Source organism: Coprinopsis cinerea (genome assembly GCF_000182895.1).
Source record: "Coprinopsis cinerea okayama7#130 chromosome 10 map unlocalized cont3.10, whole genome shotgun sequence".
NCBI classification, from domain to species: Eukaryota; Fungi; Basidiomycota; class Agaricomycetes; order Agaricales; family Psathyrellaceae; genus Coprinopsis; species Coprinopsis cinerea.
The window spans coordinates 600918-620487 of NW_003307535.1; the positions used below are offsets into that span (position 1 = coordinate 600918).

The 19570-nt window shown below is 51.1% G+C and overlaps 6 protein-coding genes across 6 annotated transcripts; 2 read left to right on the plus strand and 4 right to left on the minus strand.

The window, feature by feature from the left end:
* Positions 1-978: 978 nt before the first annotated feature.
* Positions 979-3357, minus strand: CC1G_01658 (aryl-alcohol oxidase; the record flags this gene model as incomplete). Its single annotated transcript, XM_001833929.2, has 10 exons — positions 979-1062; positions 1114-1460; positions 1515-1602; positions 1654-2066; positions 2124-2517; positions 2596-2702; positions 2768-2872; positions 2936-3003; positions 3066-3150; positions 3228-3357. The coding sequence occupies 10 exons, from the start codon at positions 3355-3357 to the stop codon at positions 979-981; spliced, it is 1821 nt and encodes a 606-aa protein (XP_001833981.2).
* Positions 3358-4675: 1318 nt separating this feature from the next.
* CC1G_01659 (hypothetical protein) lies at positions 4676-5645 on the minus strand (the record flags this gene model as incomplete). The annotated part of the gene is made up of 5 exons (XM_001833930.1): positions 4676-4942; positions 4997-5208; positions 5258-5477; positions 5528-5568; positions 5627-5645. The coding sequence occupies 5 exons, from the start codon at positions 5643-5645 to the stop codon at positions 4676-4678; spliced, it is 759 nt and encodes a 252-aa protein (XP_001833982.1).
* Positions 5646-6802: 1157 nt separating this feature from the next.
* Positions 6803-10388, plus strand: CC1G_01661 (hypothetical protein; the record flags this gene model as incomplete). The annotated part of the gene is made up of 5 exons (XM_001833932.2): positions 6803-6931; positions 6987-8169; positions 8237-8896; positions 8954-9703; positions 9766-10388. The coding sequence occupies 5 exons, from the start codon at positions 6803-6805 to the stop codon at positions 10386-10388; spliced, it is 3345 nt and encodes a 1114-aa protein (XP_001833984.2).
* Positions 10389-10597: 209 nt separating this feature from the next.
* Positions 10598-11137, minus strand: CC1G_15272 (hypothetical protein; the record flags this gene model as incomplete). Its single annotated transcript, XM_002910318.1, has 1 exon — positions 10598-11137. One exon carries the CDS (start codon positions 11135-11137, stop codon positions 10598-10600), a length of 540 nt encoding a protein of 179 aa, XP_002910364.1.
* Positions 11138-11713: 576 nt separating this feature from the next.
* Positions 11714-14041, minus strand: CC1G_15273 (ubiquitin carboxyl-terminal hydrolase 6; the record flags this gene model as incomplete). The annotated part of the gene is made up of 11 exons (XM_002910319.1): positions 11714-12027; positions 12102-12477; positions 12536-12691; positions 12750-13015; positions 13072-13153; positions 13210-13324; positions 13379-13456; positions 13507-13532; positions 13583-13611; positions 13662-13737; positions 13883-14041. The coding sequence occupies 11 exons, from the start codon at positions 14039-14041 to the stop codon at positions 11714-11716; spliced, it is 1677 nt and encodes a 558-aa protein (XP_002910365.1).
* Positions 14042-14228: 187 nt separating this feature from the next.
* CC1G_01663 (endoplasmic reticulum protein) lies at positions 14229-15446 on the plus strand. Its single transcript, XM_001833934.2, has 6 exons — positions 14229-14291; positions 14346-14379; positions 14429-14550; positions 14601-14732; positions 14965-15088; positions 15157-15446. Exons 1-6 carry the CDS (start codon positions 14281-14283, stop codon positions 15337-15339), a joined length of 606 nt encoding a protein of 201 aa, XP_001833986.1. The 5' UTR covers positions 14229-14280; the 3' UTR covers positions 15340-15446.
* The last annotated feature ends 4124 nt before the right edge of the window (positions 15447-19570 follow it).

The following is a 19570-nucleotide window of genomic DNA, read 5'->3' on the forward strand; positions in this document are numbered from 1 at the left end:
AAAAAGTAACAATGATCTTGATTGAGTTCGTCGACAAGAACGGCGACGACGGCGGGTTCTGGCGTCGAGATATTGAGATCAGCGGGGGACAAGCAGAGAGGGGCGATATTGGGGGGCGTGAAAGTCACGACTGTTCGTGATCAAGAAACCCTGTGACCTGGTTTTGTTTGGTCCCGTGTTTGCAGAGCGCACGGACCATCTTGATCATGTGAGACATTCGGCACAGGCCGCACAGCCACGATCCGGCTCGATTGCCTTGGTCCGGTTTGGTTTGAGTGCGTCCGTTTCTGCTCCCCTTTCTGGAGCAATTCTTGAGATAATGTTCGAATCGCAGCGACGAGAAGGTCCAGGCGAAAGCAAAGTCACTTGGGAAGTCGCAAAAAGCCGAACCTAGACGAACAGAGGAACAACAACAAAGGTTTGCGGGCAGGGCGAAGAAGAATGGACCGTTTCCACCGTCGCCTGCATCGGAATTTCAGAACAGAACCAGAAGAAGGATCAAGTCGACCATGGCTGATCGCTGCAAAGGCGGTAGATCGAGGACCAGAGTCTTGACGAGAGCTTCTGAAGTCGCTGATACGAGGAGAACGAGACAAAGGTGGTGTCAAATTTCAATTTTCCGAACACCGTCGTGAGTCGTGACCTCTGTCGGTCACGATTATTCTGTGTCATTCGCACTTCTGACTTCAGGAACAAGTACAAGCATGATCGTGGGTACCGATTTTCAGAGGCAAGGGTCTCGAGGCGCCGCCGCGCGGGTGTCAGGGTGATTAGTTTAGTAGTCAGTATTTTCAAGGGACGACTTCTGTTCAGGCAGTTTCATTGAAGAGACGAATGATTATTTCAATAGCAAGTGTTGTACAATCTTATACAGGAAAGGTATTAGTGGTGTGCTGTCCATTAGAATTCCAGACAGAAGTCAACGAGCGAACGACGTCTTTCAAAGACGACAGCTTGGGGGTATCGAAAGCATCCAAATCAAGCTCTCCCAAGAATCAAATCAGCAGCCCTCTCCGCAAGAAGATACACCGGTCCCTGCGTATGTGCATTCGGCAGGAAAGGCTACAAAGCAAATCAGCACACAGTCCACCAAAACACACAATCCAAACTCACCCAAACCGAAGCATCCGCAATCCTAACACCCTCCGCTCCCTTCAACTTCAAATCAGGATCAACAACTCCATAGTTTGCTCCCCTAGGCGAAATAGCCGCAGTACCAACAGGATGATAAACTGTCGTCGACTGCTGCCTCACATACGCATCGATCCCCTCGTCGCTCGTCTGCGCCAACCCACCCCACGGGCTAATCACATAATCATTCCACACACTCGCAGTAACGAACCGTTTGGTCGCTCGCACCGCTTCACGTAAAGCGAAGATATCGAACTGGGTCGTGAGGAACTTGGGGTCGATGATGGGCGCCGTGAAGGGGTCTGCAGAAGCCAGTCGGACGAAACCGCCTGCAAATGGGAGCAGTTAGAATTGGGAGTAGGTTGGAAGGGAAGATGTCGTACGAGAAGTGGGAGAGATGAGCGCCGAGATGAGTGTCATGAACGTGCCAGCGGGAGGGATGGGAGGTCCGAAGGGGTTCAGGTAGAAGTTCTACGAAATCATCAACACAAGGGCAACAGGTCGAAGACCCGGGATACTCACAATGACGATCATCTCCCAATGCGAGGCGGTAGGTCCAGTCGCCGGATCGCTCACGCTATTAAAGATACTCGAGTTCGCTGGCAACCTGAAGAACCCAAGGTTATTTGTAACACCGTTGGCAAGGGGTCCGCTCCTCGACGTAGTCCACTGGTCTAGCACACCAGGAACAACATTCGGGTCTCCACGAATAATCTGGTCAAGCGTATCTTGTCCCCTGACATTGAAGATGTTGGGAAGGAGGACGTGGTCAGACAAGTTCTGTCCAACTGAAGGATTGTGAATGACAGTTGGGATCCCGAGCACGTCGAGATCTGTCTTCGGTCCTATACCGGACAATAGCAGGATCTGGGGAGTACCAAAGGCTCCCGCAGAAAGGATGATCTCCCGCCGAGCAGTGACGGTCGTGACAGGGGCTATCAAATAGGAATCAGACAATGTTGCTGCTGCACACCATTGATGGGAACACTCACCCCCAGGTCCACTCGCAAACTGAACCTTGTCAAACACTGGTCGTCCCCTCTTCTTCCGGGTAGTAACCAACTTTGTCACATGCGCGTTAATCAAGACGTCGACATGGGGGCGTTTGAGTGCTTCCTTCAAGTAGGTAGTCGAGGAACTGCTCCGAGCTCCCTCGCCAATTGAGTTCTGTGTCCATCCCATTCCCAAGACCTGTCCATTCCCATGTCCTTGATCAGGGTTGAAAGGGAACTCGGGCAGTTCATCGGTGGTCGCGATGACTTTGGCATCAATCGACTGTGAGTTGCCTGGAAGACTGACAGAGACGGTTCCTCCAGTCCCATGGAACTGAGGCAGGAACTTGCCATCCGTGTCTGAGTTGTCGGCGGGAGGGACGATCTTCTCGTGCTGAAAAGAGGAAAGCAAGTGATCAGATTTCGGGTTTCAGATGCATTGCAAGCTTAACGGGCAAGAGAAACACCATACCTTAAAAATATACTTTTTAATTGAGGACCAGCTCCAACCATTATCACCGGAGTCTCTAGCTAGTTTATTGTAGTCTTCCGAGGACCCAAAGTGGTGTACCATATAATCTACAAGGCATCCGTTCAGCACAATCAGAATCGAGATTACAATCACAAGAAGAAGCCCAACTCACTGACGGAAGAACAACCGCCCAACATCTTTCCACGCGGGAACGGGAACGTACGCCCATCCAGACCTTCTTGCGGAGCGACAGTGTAATTCCAGTCGAAGGGTGTACCTGTTAGAGTGCCATAAGGTAAAGAGAGTCAGCCAGTTACGTCAGCCCCTCCAAGTAAGTTACGCCTGAACGTGCCTGGAGTCAAAGTGGGGCCTAGGAATGGCACTTGAGCAGCCAGCACGCCTTCATCGCTAATCAGATAGTTATTATTAGCTCGGTGTGGAAGATGACATACGGCCAAATCGGGACTTACCTAACACCAGCTTCGAGAACGAGCACGGATTTGGGGTGCGGGCCAGCTGAAATCCTCTCCGCGATTACATTGCCTGCGTTTCCAGCTACGAAGGACGTATAAATGAGCGACGAAGAAGGTCAAGCTGAAGTCTTACAGAACAGGAAAAATGAAGTTACTCACCACCAACGATCACATAGTCATACGTACGATCCCCTCGTAACTGGGAAGGGTCGGTGAGGAGAGCGCCGAACGCAGAAGGAAGCAGCAACAACGACGAGAGAACGAGTCGAAGACCCGCAGAGGTCGGCATAATGGAACGAACGGCAGATCGAATGTGAGGACAGGGAGGAGAGAGGAGCGGGGATGGAAGTAACACAAGGCCGCCGCTCTTCCTATCTTTTAAACACCCTGTTGAGAAATTCAGCCTTCGAATGGGTTAGATTGGAAGTAACATATCGCTGAATGTGATCACTGACCCCTGGTGTCTTCTGTGACATCGGTTATTCTTGATAAACCCGGTCGCTTGATCGTCCTGTGATGCGAATTACAGGGAGTTTTGTAATTGTACCACCTGGTACCGAATCACGAATCAGGTGTCCATCCAGAGGGATCCTGGACAGGGCGACCTTGACGGCCCACATTGCGCAAGGTTTCTAGGTAATGTGGAGAGTCGGAGGGCCATTGGTGGAGAAACCGATAGAAACGCGCATATCCTCGACATAACCAGTTACATTCAGGATACATACCTTGACGAGGTGCAGAGCGCGGGTGAGAGTGTGGGTCGACTCTGACGTTTTCTGACGGGCGTGAGTAACCGTTTTCAGACAGAAGATTGATGGACTTCTCCAGATATTGAGTTGGTGTCTATTCGGCATGACAGAGCCTAGAGGGCCAAAAGTCGAAGCTGATGGGGAATAGCGGGGCGTTGAGTTCGGCTGAGCGCATCATTGATGTGTAACAGCAAGGGTGTGGAGACGATTAGGGGGTGTTAGCGAACATCACCTTGGGTACTGGTCATTATGGTGCATGGTGCACTCGGAATGAGGCTGTAAGCGCAAATGCTTCAACGCGCTTCTCAATCAGCCGAGTTCGCTCAAACGTTCAACAGATGCCAACAGAAGTTGAGAAGGGCAACCGTCGCGTTAAAGATTCACTCCCTGCATCTCCTGGAAGTATACGGGACCTTCAGTGGTGTCTTCAATTGATTGGAGTTCGGAGAATGCTTACCACCATATGCCGACGTCCTTGCACAACAGGGGAAGCGACCTGAGATGGTCGCCATAACACAATTCTGCCGGTGCCCGTGACGAAGAGACCGGATGCTAAGGTAGACCCTGGAAAGCCGAAAGTGAACACATTACCAATGCCACACATTGAATAGATCAAAAAAATTCAAGAGATCGGATTCGCGAGTCGACCTGCTCAAGGAAAATGATACGTGCGAGTCATCGCCGGTCGGCCGCTCCAGCCTGAGGACTCTGTCCCAGGGTAAAAACATGCAGTCGCGTCACTGATGCATTGCATATGGATAGCAAAAATAGAACACTTCTATGATCTAAATTTATCTTCAAGGAAAGTGAGAGACGACGACTTGTGGATACAAGGACGACTGCGTACCTCTAGTACCGTCAGACATGTGGTTGTGGTTGCCTTTCTTGCCCATCCAGCGGGTCAATGTGAACAACTGGTCGACCATCACCGATACTGGGGCTCTGTATCGGACCGTCCCTGCTCCTCAGTGAGCTCGCACAACTCCCAGTTTCCGCTAAGTAGCCGTTTAGAGTAGACGACGTCACAAAATCCACGGAACTTTGCTTCGCATGGCTTTCTCTCAATCGCCTAGATGCTACCCTCAGGACGATGAGGTTGAAGGTGATTCCTATGACGATGATGTCCTACAGCAATCTGTCAGCGGGAAATGGATGTAGTCAAAACGTCTGCTGACATACGATGGCTGTGGTTATGTACGACGCATTCGTCCTGAGCGCTAAGCAGATAAATACGGACACGGTCACAGCAGAGTGTATCAGTCCCGACTCGATTACGATCTTCATCGTTTGCTTGAGATACGAAGGTGGCTGGATATCCCTGTTGAATTGGGAAGCTCGGAGGCAAGCCTTGGTCTCTCTATCTGCGCGCCAGATACGCAGGACGATCGCAGCTACACGACGGTTGAGATTCTGGGCAGTGTATCAAGCCTATCAACTCACAAGTGGTGTAGAGGTTGAGAGAGATTGTCAATGCCCAAAGGGCCATGCAGATGGCGTGCAATTCGGGAGGATAGTCCTCCTCGGTGGCTCCTGGCCGGTATGCGACGTGGATTCGAAGGTAGACGGTCCAGATGGTGATGACCAGTCCTCCTGCCCACAGCAGGGTGGGTATTACAGATGCCAAGAGGGACCGTTCGTATATGACCCATAGGCGCCAAACCTACGAACCCGTATCAGCCTGTGGATGCCATAAAGAATAAAAAGACCGACCATTATGGAGTCTGCGATGATGATTTGAAAACACATTAGAGCTACCTAGAAGACGCGTCAGAGCTATCTGGAAATGATAATTAGAAACATTGCGCATACCTTGGCCGTTGTGATCCATGGTCGCCCTATTTCGTTTCCCCCTCGACTGCCCTGGTGGGTCAGGACCCCTTGTATCAGCCGCAATATACCCAGCGCAAGGTTTAGAGTCGCAATGGCCCAAAGGGCAAAGCCGACTAGAATTATTCGCCATTCGATATCTCTGCGTGGCAACCATCCCGACGCGTGACGCAGAAACCGCGAGAAACAATACCCGCAGGTGACGAGATACAATCCGTATAGGATGGACTGAAGGAAGATAGCCACCAGCTGGGCGAGCTCGACGGATATGTCTTGCATGTCGAGGGAGGAACCGAACGAACCCAGGGAACATACGAGTATCTGTTCCCTTATTTACTACGGAGTCTGTTGGTGACACATTGGTCCTGGTTGCAATACCGTGGGTCCATCGAAACCTTAGGAAATCCCTAAGAGCGCTTAAGACTGATAAGCACTGCGGTTGCGATTTGCGCAAATTGCCCAGCTGGGAAGACTTGAAAACAATTCGTCAGCCAGTCAGTCTTCCAACCGCTAAAAATGAGCAGCAGGGCCGAGTTTGGACCCACCTGAAAGTCTCGTCCCAGGTTGCGGAGAATCTTTACGACAGAGTAGATGGGTACCAGGACGGACAGCATCGGCTAGCTCGTTGGATGCCCTATCATCAAGAATCTATCTCCATTCTTGGCCCAGATAAAGCAATAGCTTTGCTGAGATTCTGTCTCGTCAGCAATAAGTCAAATTCTTTGTAAATGGCGAAAGGTTGACAGTTCAGTATTGCAGGATTGACGAGACCATGATCGTCGAGAACCAAACTGAGTCGGCGAGTGCTGTGCGAGGAGCGTGGGAATCGGTAACGGACATAGCCGTGATATCCGAGTCCATCGGAATCTGACCTCTTCCTCGTTCTCTCTGTCAAGTTCAGGAATCGTCTGCTCACCGGACTGCCTTCAACGACACGACTGGCCATGCGTTACTCTTTCCAACCGACTGCACCTTCAAGAAAGATTAATGGCAAACCCTATTACACGTAATATCTGCCAGCGATGTCAAAGTCCAGAACAGCCTCAGAATCAATTGCAGTAATCAGAATCCCCCGGCGACAATACAAATCTGAAATACGGTCACTCGAGGCAGTTATATAGCCAGGGCTATTGGCCATGGCCTCCGTAATGACTTGTGATGACCCGCAGTCGCTACGAGCCTCAGCGGACGACGGACCCTTGGGAAGCTCTGGACGGGATCCTGAAGACCACGGACACATCAGTTTGTAATGCATGGAAGGAGGAGATAGAAAAGCTTCTAGTGTTGGTGAGATGATATTTCTACCCGATGTTAGCTCTTACTCACCTTCAATTCTGAACAGGCTGGGTTGGCCTGCGCAGTGGTCACGCCCTTTGCGATTGAATCGTATCGCGAACTAAAAGAGGACCCTCAAGAAGCCGCGGTTCATCTTCTATCTCAAGTCGTAAGCGCACTCGGCGGCGACCAAAGGCCGCAGGCGAGCGCCCGCGACGTCGATTCTTACTCTCTTCTCCCGGGCGCTGGCTCTGCTATCCGCGTCAACATATTTTGGTTTCTCAGCATTACCCTTAACCTGTGCACCGTATTTGTCGGAATCATCTGCTTGCAGTGGATCCGCGAGTATACCTATCGCGATGATAACATGTCCGCCAAAGAGGCTTCTGCTTTGCGGCAGATGCGCTACGAGGGCCTCGTCTATTGGCGGGTCTCTGCCATCATCTCTGCCCTCCCTTTGTTTCTTCAAAGTTCGCTCATCCTTTTCTTCCTCGGCCTCCTGGAGTTCCTATGGAACTTGAATTGGGCTGTTGCAGCAGTGATCACCCTCGTCGTTCTGCTTCTCTGCGCTTTCTTTTCTCTTACCACCGTCCTGCCCGCCCTCCAATCCTTTTTCCCTCCCAACGAGCACTTTTGGACTCCACAGTGTCCTTACAAGTCGTCCCAGGCGTGGCTCTTTCACCAATGTTTTTCACTGTTCATTTCCATCTCTCCTTCCCTCCCTCGCCTTGTCCGCTGGTTTCGTGGGTGTAGCGCACCGAAACAACTCACTCTCCGGCTCCAGAACATTAAAGACTGGATGGAGTTTGACCTCCTTTGGCGGGAGGTTCGTGATGGAGTTCCATGGGACTACCAAGGAGATATTCTCACTGCAGAGCAACTGAAAGCACAGCAAACCGATGGCGTTGACAGTGCATACGGTCTCGCCTCCCTAATTCACAACCGGCAGGGAATCAACACCTATTCCATTATACACCACTGCCTCCAAGACGTGCATCTTTTTACAGCAACACAGGTTTTGCAGATCGCCGGGTTCAAGGCCGAGGTGGCCCTCCTGGAGCAAGCACCCCGGTCTTCAAAGCGCAGCTTTATAGCATTTCATGTGCTGGACGTCGTCTTCCAGCGCGACGAGCGCCTGCGAGGGGACCTTCTTCCATACCGATTAGAACTCTTCCTTGAACTCGCCAAGGTACCGCAGCTTGCGCCTCACGTCATACCCGTGGTGGATCTAAGAGACGTCCGCAGCGACAGTAACCTTCCCTTTGGCAAGTTATGCTCTCTTATCGACCGTGGCCTCCCACTGATCTTTATTCGCAGGGATGAAAGTCGGAATACTCGACTACCTCGCTGATCGCTACCGTTCGGCAACGTCAACGTACTCCCTCTCGCCAGAAATAAACCTGGGCCTTACCCTGCTCAAAGCTGTAGACGTCACCGCCATCCGCACGAAATGGGAAACGTTCAAGCCTCTAGCAGATTTCGCACTCGCTCTCCACCTTTGGTCACGCGATCATCCTTCTCTCTTCGAAGTAATCCAAACATCACACGACGACTTCAAACCCCACCTCCTCATCTACCAGCTATTCTGCAACAGCGATTCTTCGCGCAACACCGTCTACTCCCTGCAAATCATCCAAGAGGCGTGTTCCAGCAGCAACGACCCCTTCAAACTTCTCAGTCACTGGGTTCACCGAGTGGAATGGCGAGAACTGCAAACACTTGCGCAGCACATCATCAGCGACCAGCATCAGGCAGCAGGGAAATTTAGGCACAACGTCACAACTCTCCACCCAATGACACTTCGACGAATCGTTCTGGCAGAGATTGTCCGCCATCTCGTCTTAGTCGCGCCCGGCCTCAGATCATACTATTTCCTGCAGGTCGAGTTGTATATCGACTTGTACTATAGGACAGGGACGACTTGTTTACCTTGGCCGATCCGGAACGACGAGGACCTGCGTTTCCTTTTGAGCTATGGTAAGCCTTAGGATAGATGTCGCGTCAATGCATCCCAATCTAATTGTGGATTTCTAGGCTCGCCGGAGCTGCTCCGTGGACTCCTCGACGTCCTCATCGCCAAGATGCAACAAGGCCACTCGCTTCAAGACGAAGGGCCAACGTTATTGTTCTGCCTGAGGATCCTCAACCCCGTTCCTGACCTCCCTATGTCGGACGAGAAGTCCTTTGCCAAAACCCTCATGCACGCCATTTTCCTTTGGCCGAGTGCCTGGCTTTCTCGCTGCCCGAATTCCATTGGGGATACCACTTCTGGGTCAACGTCGATTTCGCAGGCAGCCCTGCGGACGATGATTTTGTCAGCCCTCCACGAACTGGGTTGGACACGACATTTCCCCAACGCAGATATACTGGAAGCTCTGAGGGGCGGTCCTGGACCCACGTCGAGCGTTACACATCGCTTCCACTTCCTCATGCAAGACATCGACATTCAAGGTCTGCTCGACTTTCTTGACATCGTCTTCCCCTCCTCCGACGCCTCCAGCCACCCACCATCTGCTTCCAGTCTCGAAGGTGACATTATTCCTAATGATGTTCCACTGAAGGACGTCTCGGTTTCGCTCGCCTTACTCTTCTCAATGTGGTTCGAAAAGCTTGGGCAAAGCCGTGATCGCGGCGCCATCCTTCAGCTGCAGCGCTTCTCCCCACATCGTATCAGGATGTACCTCCACGTCATGTCGGCCATCCCCGGTGTGTATATTCGAGGGATGCTCCGACCTCCATGGCAAGATCCCACTCTCGACTTTCGAGCCGTCGAATTCTCCAAAGGTATGATACCCAGATACACTTTCCTTCAACGATAGGTTAACCCAATACCACTCTTTTTCTAGTTTTATTGGAAGTGGTATTGAACTATCTACCATGGATTGCGATTCTGGCCAGGTCCAGTTTCGACGCGAAAACCTCTCCGTTGGACATTGAAGCGAAGGAGCCAGCAATCTCAGGTTTAATGATTCTCTCGACGAAGGAACGACGCGATAGGGAATTCGCATGGTCTCTCGTCTACTCCGCTTTGCTACAAGGTCCATCCTCCTCCTCGCCTCCAAGCTTTGATGGGTCTCCACATGAGTTCTCCATTTCGCCTTCTTCCCCTTCCACCTCCGACTCGTCGCACACGCTCTGTGAACCTGAAATAGACAAGACCAACCCTTTATCCCAGGTCTCCTTGGAGTATCTACGAGGGTTCTCCAACGCCATCGCGCGATCCCAGGGGACCTGCTTTAATGGGGAGAGCTTCCCCTGCGATGCACTGCACGTCCGATTCCTGTTGTCGCTGTACCGGTCTCGCGAAGAAGGGCATCGGAAGGTGCTCCAATCCAAGGAAGTGGTGAAAGGAATTCTTCGACCTTTGCGATATGCAACTATTCTCAATGCACGTAACGAACACCTCGACGAGCAGGATATGTACGATTGGCGACGACTCCTTGACACTTGCAATGATAGGCTGGCATGATAACGAATGAAGCAAAGGAATGACATTCAAGTCCCATTTCTTTACAACCATGGGCAGTCGGACATTGTAATTTCTATCTCGATTTCCCTGTAATAATATGGGACACAACATCACGACTGTGTAGACTGGTGGTGACATTTGTCATACTTGGGGGCGAAGGAAGAAGGATAAGGAATAATTGGTATGGGATGGTTACACCCCTAGTAGGGTCAAGAAAGAAAGAAATGCAGGAGGGTGTGCATATGTCGAAAGGTATTATTTCCGACTTCGGAAATTTCAATTTTTTTGCGCAGCTCCGCGAGTTCCGCACGAAGTCGGACTGCCTCCTCCCTATCCTCAGCCATACCCTTCAAATTGAAACGAGCCTCCAAAGCATCATCAGCAAGAAAAGGCAGGGTTTGCCCACGGAGAGGATGGTGCGTCGGTCGGAGAGCCAACGCTTCCTGAAGCAAGTCAACTACTTCTTCAATATCAATCTCAGAGGCGGGGAGACGAAATAGAGAGAAGAGTGAACGTCCAAGGCCGTAGAGCGCGTAGTGGCGACGCGCATGAGACGTTGGTGTGAGTTCCAACGCCTCTTGAAAGAGCTGGATTGCTTGCTCGATGTTGGACATGGTTCCAATCTGCGCAAAGCGCATGAGAAGGGCATTTGCAAGGTTGATAAGCGAGGAACTACGGTCCGGATGAGGTGCTGGTCTGAGTTCCAGCGCCTCTCGATAGAGCCGGATCGCTTCCCCGAGGTCGGACATGGATGGTTCCACCCTGTTCAAAGCGCCTGCAGAGGGCGCTTGCAAGGCTGACCATTGAAGAATCGCGGTGTGGACGAGGTGTTGGTCTGAGTTCCAGCGCCTCTCGGTAGAGCTGGATCGCTTCCTCGAGATCGTACATGGCTCCAATCAACCCGTCTGACACTCTCCCTGGTCAACAAAGGGGGTCCTTCCACCACCGTGATCCTATGGTCCCAAGACCGAGAGGCCATCAAACAACGGCTCACAACTCAATGTCGGAAGCCAGTACTTATCCTCTTCCTCCAACCGGACCTTTAGAGTCTATCGTATGCTCGCAATTCACGTTGGGTAGGTTTTGTATCCCGACGACGTGCATCTTCGACAATGTTCTGCGATACAAAACTTTGACCAATGCCCACAGATGGATGACTGGCTGCGCCTACTCAGTCCTCAGTTCCTCAGTAAATAGACTATATCATTCAATACAACAATGACGTACAACTCGATACTTCACTTTTACTTCTACACACCCGCTTCGTCCACCACCACACACACACCGCACACCCACCACACCCACCCACCACACCACGCCACCCCTCACACACCTTTTGATTTATACAACAAAACATACGCAGACGAATCCTCTCCTCCTCCCTCAAGCGTCGGAATCTTCTCCTTGGGGAAAATCGAAACCTTATCATCATCAAACTTGTACCAATCCTCATCATCAGGCTCAATCTCCGCAATCGCTTTCGGAGTGCCAGTAGTCGACGACGACCCAGCAGCCTCGGCTTGACCAGGCACAGCAGGCGGCGGAGCAGATTGCCCCTTGATAGGATGGAAGACGCTCTTCTTCACGAATCCGATGTAGTGTCCTGCATCTGCTGCGGCGCCTTTATGGGTGATGATAGCTAGAAAGGAAAAAGAACAGATCACAGGTTGTCAGAAGACGAAGGAATGGGAGGAATGAGGAAAAACAACCCACCAACGAGGTCGTAAAGCCCAGTCGCACTGCTTCCAACATCACTCTTCAAATCAGCATGGATGAGCTCATTGAGTTCCTTGGCTTCCTTCTCCCTATAAACATGCTCAGGCTGCAACTCGCCACCAGCGGCAGACGTATCGGCAGCCGCATCGGACATCTCGACGTCACCACCTCCTGTCGCGCCTGAAGACGAGCTCTCAGCAGCAGCGGGCTGAGCGGGGCCAGTGGCGACCTTGGTCTTCTTCCGGACCTTGAGCCGCTCAGCTCGCTCGCGCTCGATCTCCTTGAGCTTGCGGCTGGCAGGGAGGAGCTTGGCTTTGAGCTCGTCGGTCGCGAGATCGGTCGCGTCGAATTCGAGGGGGAATTTTACACGGCGCTAATGATGGTGTCGAGTCAGCTCACCGAAGACCAGCGGTCCAAAGGGTGGACGTTACCATGATCTTCGCCTTTTTGCCAATATCGGCTCTCCATGCGAAGCGGACCATATGAACAGTGAGGTAGGTTGGCAATCTCGAGAGGCGAGATTTCTGCGTGTAGACTGCTTGGCGGCCCAATGACGGTGAGTTCTTCTCGATCTTTTGGTCAAGAGACTATCATGAAAGTAGTGTTATTGGAAGTGATCAATAGGAAGCGTCGGTGCGAACTCACGCTCAAGATCCCCTGCAACATGAAGTTGGTGGAAACGGAGATGTTACATTCGACCTTGAGGACAGATTCTTCCTGGACGGTCTTCGGTTCTTCGGGTGCCTCGTCGCAGGTCATCTCCCTCGTCATCACACCGAGCAGGTATTGCTCAACGAACCGGCGGGAACCAGTCGTGGCCTGTGCACTCGTGCTTGCGACTACTCCATCTTCCGTCAGACCAGGGACGTTACGTAGCGAGTTAACGATAGCTGCGTAGCATTCTTCCGCGTCTGCAACGAGGTGATTGTCAGCAGATCGGTGGGTAGGAGATATGGGACCAATCCACCTTGTTGAGCGTACCCCATAGGCATCCCTGGCATGCCGGAACGCTTCTCACTTCGGTCCATTTCGGCAAACTGTGGGTTCACCTGAAAGAAGATTTGGTTGGACTAGAAGCGTGCTTGGAGAACATGTGGGCCCTTACCTGGCGAAGCGTTTGCAGGAAGCCTGCTGGGACCATGCTATCGGTGGTACGGGACATGTTGTGGTACAGATCGCGCAATGAGCCTGGTAACGGTGTCGTAGACTGCAGGGCTGGTCTTTACGAGTTGTGGATTAGAACCAGGGCGCCAAGTGGAGAAGCAAGGACCTACGCGCTGAGGGCAGTTTGCAGTTCAGGTATGGCACGGAGAGCTTGGACGGTAGCGTTCATATAGCAAGTATTTCCAAGACTGTGGATATGAATCAGAGTTGTGTCTTCGTTATCGTCATGTAGACCCACTTTTTCAAGCCGACTGGCTTTGCAAGCTGGAAGGAGAATGAGACTGTGAATGGAGCTGTGATATGCGCGAACCTACAGCCTCTGCCAACTCGCTGTCGTCCATGTCTATCCAGTTGGTGAGATTTCCGTTCTGGTATAAATATCGTCTGACTAACCTTCGAGGAAGACGATAGGCTTCTCTGGTGGCTTTGGGAGCTCCCCAGCAGCGCCGATCACCATAAAGGTTTGTCCCTAGACACATATTAGGTTCTCGACCACGTCCTCGAATCAACTGGCTGTACGAACGGCTTTGGGAGCGATTTTCTTCCAATTTGAATCATCCTATCGACAAAGGACTTGAGTTTCTGTAAGATCAGTGGCCTTCGCTTCAACACACCTTCAGAACACCGCCCTTGACCATGACCTTCATACGGTCGACTGGGACGCCAGTAACCTGGTAGATCGCCTCCTTGAATGCTGCTGGAGGCAGATCGGGGTCGAGCTGGACATCATGAGTCTTTCCAGCGTGCTTTATGTGAACTGCCAGGGGAGCCATTATCTCAAGATGATAGGAAAATGAAAGGGACCAATGAACGCGCTACGCGCTTGCGTCACGCTCCAATGCGGCGACTCGGTTCAGTTGCACTGCCACATTCATCCGTGGGAAACGACGTGTCGGGTGACGTCAGGACGATGCGGACAGCCTTGTGTCCCGAATTCAAAAGCCTCGCGCCGCAGCCTCTGTTCAATCTCTTGCACCACCCATTTTCTCCTGAATCTACACAGACCAAAGTCATGACCGTTCAGTAAGTCTTCACAAAATATGTATACAAAGCAGAAAGGTTGACTTCAAAACCTAGTTACACGCTCACCTTCCTGCTCCTAGCAGCAGAGGTAGTTATTCCACCCCAAATTCACTGCACAATGGCTGAAACGTCGCCAGATGGTCACATTCTGCTTCCTAGTGGCACCTCTACCGTATACAGTTAGAAAGAAGCTGTTCAAATTCCTGTCCGAGTCCCCAATAATCGCCAAAATCGCATATGCCCTCAAGATTTCCTTCATGTACGAAATCGCGTCTCCTGGCCACATTTCGGAGCTAACCCAGATCACAGTTTCGTCGGAATTCTCTTCGTCGACGCCCTCCAACGAATGTTCCGCGTAACGGCTGACGCCGAATCGATGAAGGCTGGGCCACAGGGGGCTGTACAGGATGTTCGAACAGATATCGCAGCGCGAAAGTTCTAGTAAGCAATCATTTACTCGACCGGCTACCTGCACAGAATTCAGGCAGCAAAGGGCTTGTTTGTGAGGCCAGATTGAACAGAATGCTCTCTGGAGGACCAGGACTGGGCTGAGGCGATAGCCAGTTGGTTTCCCGTGTCCACGTCCTCTTCTTTGAATTGGACTGCCCTTGGCTGCTTGTAACTGTGCACGAAGCTGAAACCATACCAACATAACTCTGACCGCGTTTTACAGTTCTCAAAGAAACACATACCTCACCGGATTTACCCTCTTCCTCTCCCTCGTCCTCACCCGAACATTCTACATCATGCTCGACCTCATCCATACCCAAGAAGAGTTCGCCAAATTGAAGAAATCCGTCAGTACCCCTACTTCCCATCTCCACTATCCTCTGCTTCAATATACTAACATTCACCCTTCCTTCAGACTCAGGCCGGCGACGCAGATGAACTCGCCAAGCTCAGACAACGCGTGAAGGAACTCGAAGCCGAAGAACGTGATTTCTCCACCCTCAAGCGCCAGGCTTCCCAGAACGCCAAAGAGTACGACCGACTCGCTGACGAACTCATCAAAGCTACCGGCTCTAAGTCTGATAAACGCAAGGACTAATTAACCAGGCATTGGCGTCTATATGGACTTGGGAATCCTTTCTTGTTTTTTGTTAGCATCGATTCATGTTGTTTACCCTCGCACAATGGACTTTTTTCGAATATCTCCTGTACTGGGGCAGTTGCCTTCGACATGGGCATGGACGGCGTCCTTCTCTTTGACGTCGCAAGGGAGATGGGATGACATCGTCGGCCCTAGGCTTCGAGCCGCTGTGTGCCAATCAAACGAGGTGCTCACCAGAGCCCAGTCAGGCGCTTCCACAGCCTAACCACAGGAAACCTGTCTCGCTCTCTGACGCTCAGAATCTTTCAGTCGCCAACGACATACAACGCCTTCATCATTACTGACGTCCGCGAGGTCACTGACCCACGGTTGTCCAGACCATACTGTCATGAACTCTTCCTAGTTTCTGGGATTTGGCTAGAGCGGGCGCTTATTCCCACCTCGTAGCAGACGATCTTCACGTGCGATTGTCAAACTGAACATCGGCATATCTTTATCTTGTCGTCAAATGTCAATTTCAGCGCTTGACATTGGCTTGACATTTGACTTATCTTTTGAAGGTTGTGTCGTCCAAACTTTAGATCTCGAGAATACTAGGGTTTGATATTACATAGACAGATCCAATGGTTCGAGTTCGAACTCGTTAACGCTTGATGCATATTCAATTGCTGGGTTCTAACAGTCCTTCAATCAGCTTCGAGTCTTCATCTTAGTTTCTTTCACCTTTCCTATCCTGTGACCTGTGACTGTCACTGGAGCCGATCCACCGGGCCACTCAAAACTCGACCATATGTACTTCAAGTTAGTTCCATAGGACTTGTCAGTCAGCCAGCCACACCTTGAATTCACTGCTAACTTCTGGAAATTGGCTCAGACGCGGGATGTCAGGTGAGTCGTGCTATGCACATAACTCCTCTAGATCTTCTCTGGCGTTGGTTTGGAATTGAATTGTATAGTGTGTATAGTGTGTATAGCGTCAAAGCTTCTGGTACATAAAGAACGTTCTCGTACTCGAACAAAGGGGTCTAGATGATGGTGATTTACCCATGTGTACCAATGTACCTGGGAAAGCCAGTTAGACAGCCCCTGTGTATGTATTCAAATCTCTTCTTCTGGAACTGCCGCAGCAACACCATGACTTCACACTTCAACAAAACGTTGGGACGACCAGTTCGCCGTCGTCGCAAATGCAATCGCTTAGAGTACTACAGTCACACCCGACTCACGGCCCACGCTATATCATAGCGGCACTTACTTATTTTAAAACTTCGACTTCTAGCAAAAGTCCGGGGAACAGATCGACAGTGTCGACTTCTCCGTCCGTTTCTCCAATAAGCAAGTACAATCCGGGTTTCTAAGACGCCGTTTCAGGCTCGGCGCTCGCCGACGCGGGCGCCTATTTACGACAATGTGCGGTGATCGCATGATCTGAGTCATCGCGATGATAAGGCCTTTCGAAAGACGGAGGTAGGTAGTGATTATGTACGGTGAGTTTTGGACACCTTTCTGCTGTTCTTTCCGGAAAGTTCTGTCGACTGTATCGATACTGTTGAAGTAAGTGGCTGGGATGTGATCATGACAGGAAGAATCGTCAAGGACGGGTCCCTCTCGAGTATGTAAGTTGTGGCTCGGGCTGTGCACCACGTCCGTCCATCGCTCTTGTCTTCCATCACAATCGAGGTTTAGCATGCAAGCCACGAAGAAAAACAGGGTTCTTGAAACACATCACGATAAATACACATTTCACAGATGCGCCGGGCCTGTTTATCTCGCGATTGAACGCGTAACGCCTACCGATGAAACGGTGCAACTTCACCGTCAACACAACGTGAAACTTCATTTTATTTGATTTGCCGAACTTGGATGACTTGCGGTTTACCCTTTACGCTTTCAGGTTAACAGTAAGCTAAACAGACTTCCTTCAAGTTGTAGGCGTGGACTCAGCTGGACAGGGTGCGGGATATCAGGTGCCCTTCCAATGTCCACCTCTCCTTCTTCTAACACACTACCACTCCGGTACTTTGGGTTTAACCTTGTAGTCGACAATCCTGTGACACATACGTAAGTCCAGGCCTGTCTCGAGAGTGGAGCTGGTGACAGTGATCGAACCTTTGGCGAGGATCGCGCTCGCAATATGGGTGGAGACCGTGATCACAAACGTACCGGTGGAGAGACAAGTTCCCCGTTTACCTTAAGGGTCAAGTAGCGAGCTATCTATCGCATACATAACCCACAATCCGGACGACCGTTGCCGTTGCGAAGAAGTCTAAATATCAACTCCGCGAGGCGGAGACTCGTCCGATCCCCATGCTTCATGCTTCAGGCTCGACACAAAGTAATATTTCAGCTATACAGTGACTTTCGGCAAGGACAGCTTCTGGTTTCCATGGAACACGGGTCAGCTGGGCAGTGAACCTGAAGAAGCGGGATATCAGGTGGTCGTCTACTCCTTGTTTCCGGTGTTCAAACCCCAAAGGTCGACCGTTGCTGTACCTCGCATATGAGGGAACTTTGATCCTGATAACAACGGTAGAGCTGCGGCAATGGTGATCGACACTTCTGAGAGGCGAGGATCGAGCGCTCGTGCACGGCAGAAGCACCCATTTGAACGGACAGCCCTTGCTGTAATGCGCAGTACGGCAGGACGTCCACAATCGCGTAACTCGATACACCCGGTGACCGCTGCGAGATCTACCAACAATACATCGACTGTATCACCTCCGCGACTCCTCCCAGGCATTGACAACTTAATAGCTAAACACAAATAGGGCCTCTCGCGGGGGACAACCACGAATTTCTGAAAGTTCGAAAGAGTTCAGAATCAGAAGTCCACTTTGACGGAGTCCGCGTGCCAGTCCGAGTCGCAACTCTGTATTTAAACTGTTCACGACTTCTGGAAGGTTGAAGAAACGGCAGGTTGGGTGGTGTCGGTCGTCACTATCACTACAGGTCAGGGGATCCGGATTTTAGTAGATAGAACCCTGATAACCATACGGAGCATACTAGAGGTGAGTCCGAAGCAGTGTGGAGCGCAGATTTGGCGCAAGCTCCACTGCACGGACATGATTGCTCTCCGGGCGAGGATGCTCGTAACCTTATTCCCTTGGCGAATTATCCAAAGCACGTCCAAGGAAATTCTGTATCGAGAATTACGCAACCCACAACTCGCAGCACGCCTGCCCGACATCAGGTTTATTCTGTTACCTACGTATTTCAATAGAGTACTACTACTTACCCGAACTCAATCCCAACGCCCCTTTGCCAAGACCGCCGACCGCCGTCCCATTCGTGTTTCCCGACTCGGTTCCCAAGGGTGCGCCGCGGCTGGGGCCGACATCCGTCTCGAGGCCGCAGGCTCGTCCTGCTCCTCGTCCACCCCCTGTCTGCAAATATGTTACTCTGTGCGAAGGGCAGGCGCAGGTTCATGCGACGGACAGTCTAGACATATTATTGCTACCATTCCCCCGAAATTCGCGGGTTCACGGCGCGATTTGCGTGCAAGCGACGTTATGTACATGTTGCATGTATGTAAGTGGTCGCTAAACTGATTTACAAAACCCGATGAGCGATTCGCGAGGGCCCTCAGGCTGTCCAGGAGCCCGTGATTACCATCGATTCACCGCACTGGGGCACCCGGGATTAATACGCAGAACATGATATGATGTAACCAACCCTCGAAACACTTTCGGCTTTTTCGAAACTGCGAAAGGCAAGTAATAGAATTCAAGTTGTGTCAGTGACGGGATCCTTCGACGGGTTTGACGGAGATGGTCCATGATGCATGATGCATTCGGACACCCCGTTTCGCTTTGGCCCATCGAAGTTCACAATGTTGTTATTCACGACATACATACCAAGATCATATTCACCCTTGCAACACTTACAAGTAATATCCGTCTTAGTATTTTGGTAAAAAGAAAAAAATGGTTTTTCCAGCGGTCAGGTTTAAGATTTATTTTGCCCTGGATTCCCTTCCCGGATTTTTTGGTTGGGGCTTGGGGTTAAAAATTATTTTCGGTGGCTTCACCGAAAAAAATGGCCCCTTATTTTACCTTCCCAACCTTGGTGGATTTCAAAAAAAAGATTTTTTTGTTCAAATTACCGGCCGTTTTTTGGGGGGGGTTTTCCAAAGTCAAAAACCCCAGGGGGAGATTTTTTGGAATAGGGGGGAGGCCCCCCCTGGATTCCAAGAAAGGTTAAATTGTTTTGGTAAGGGGTTTTAAATGGC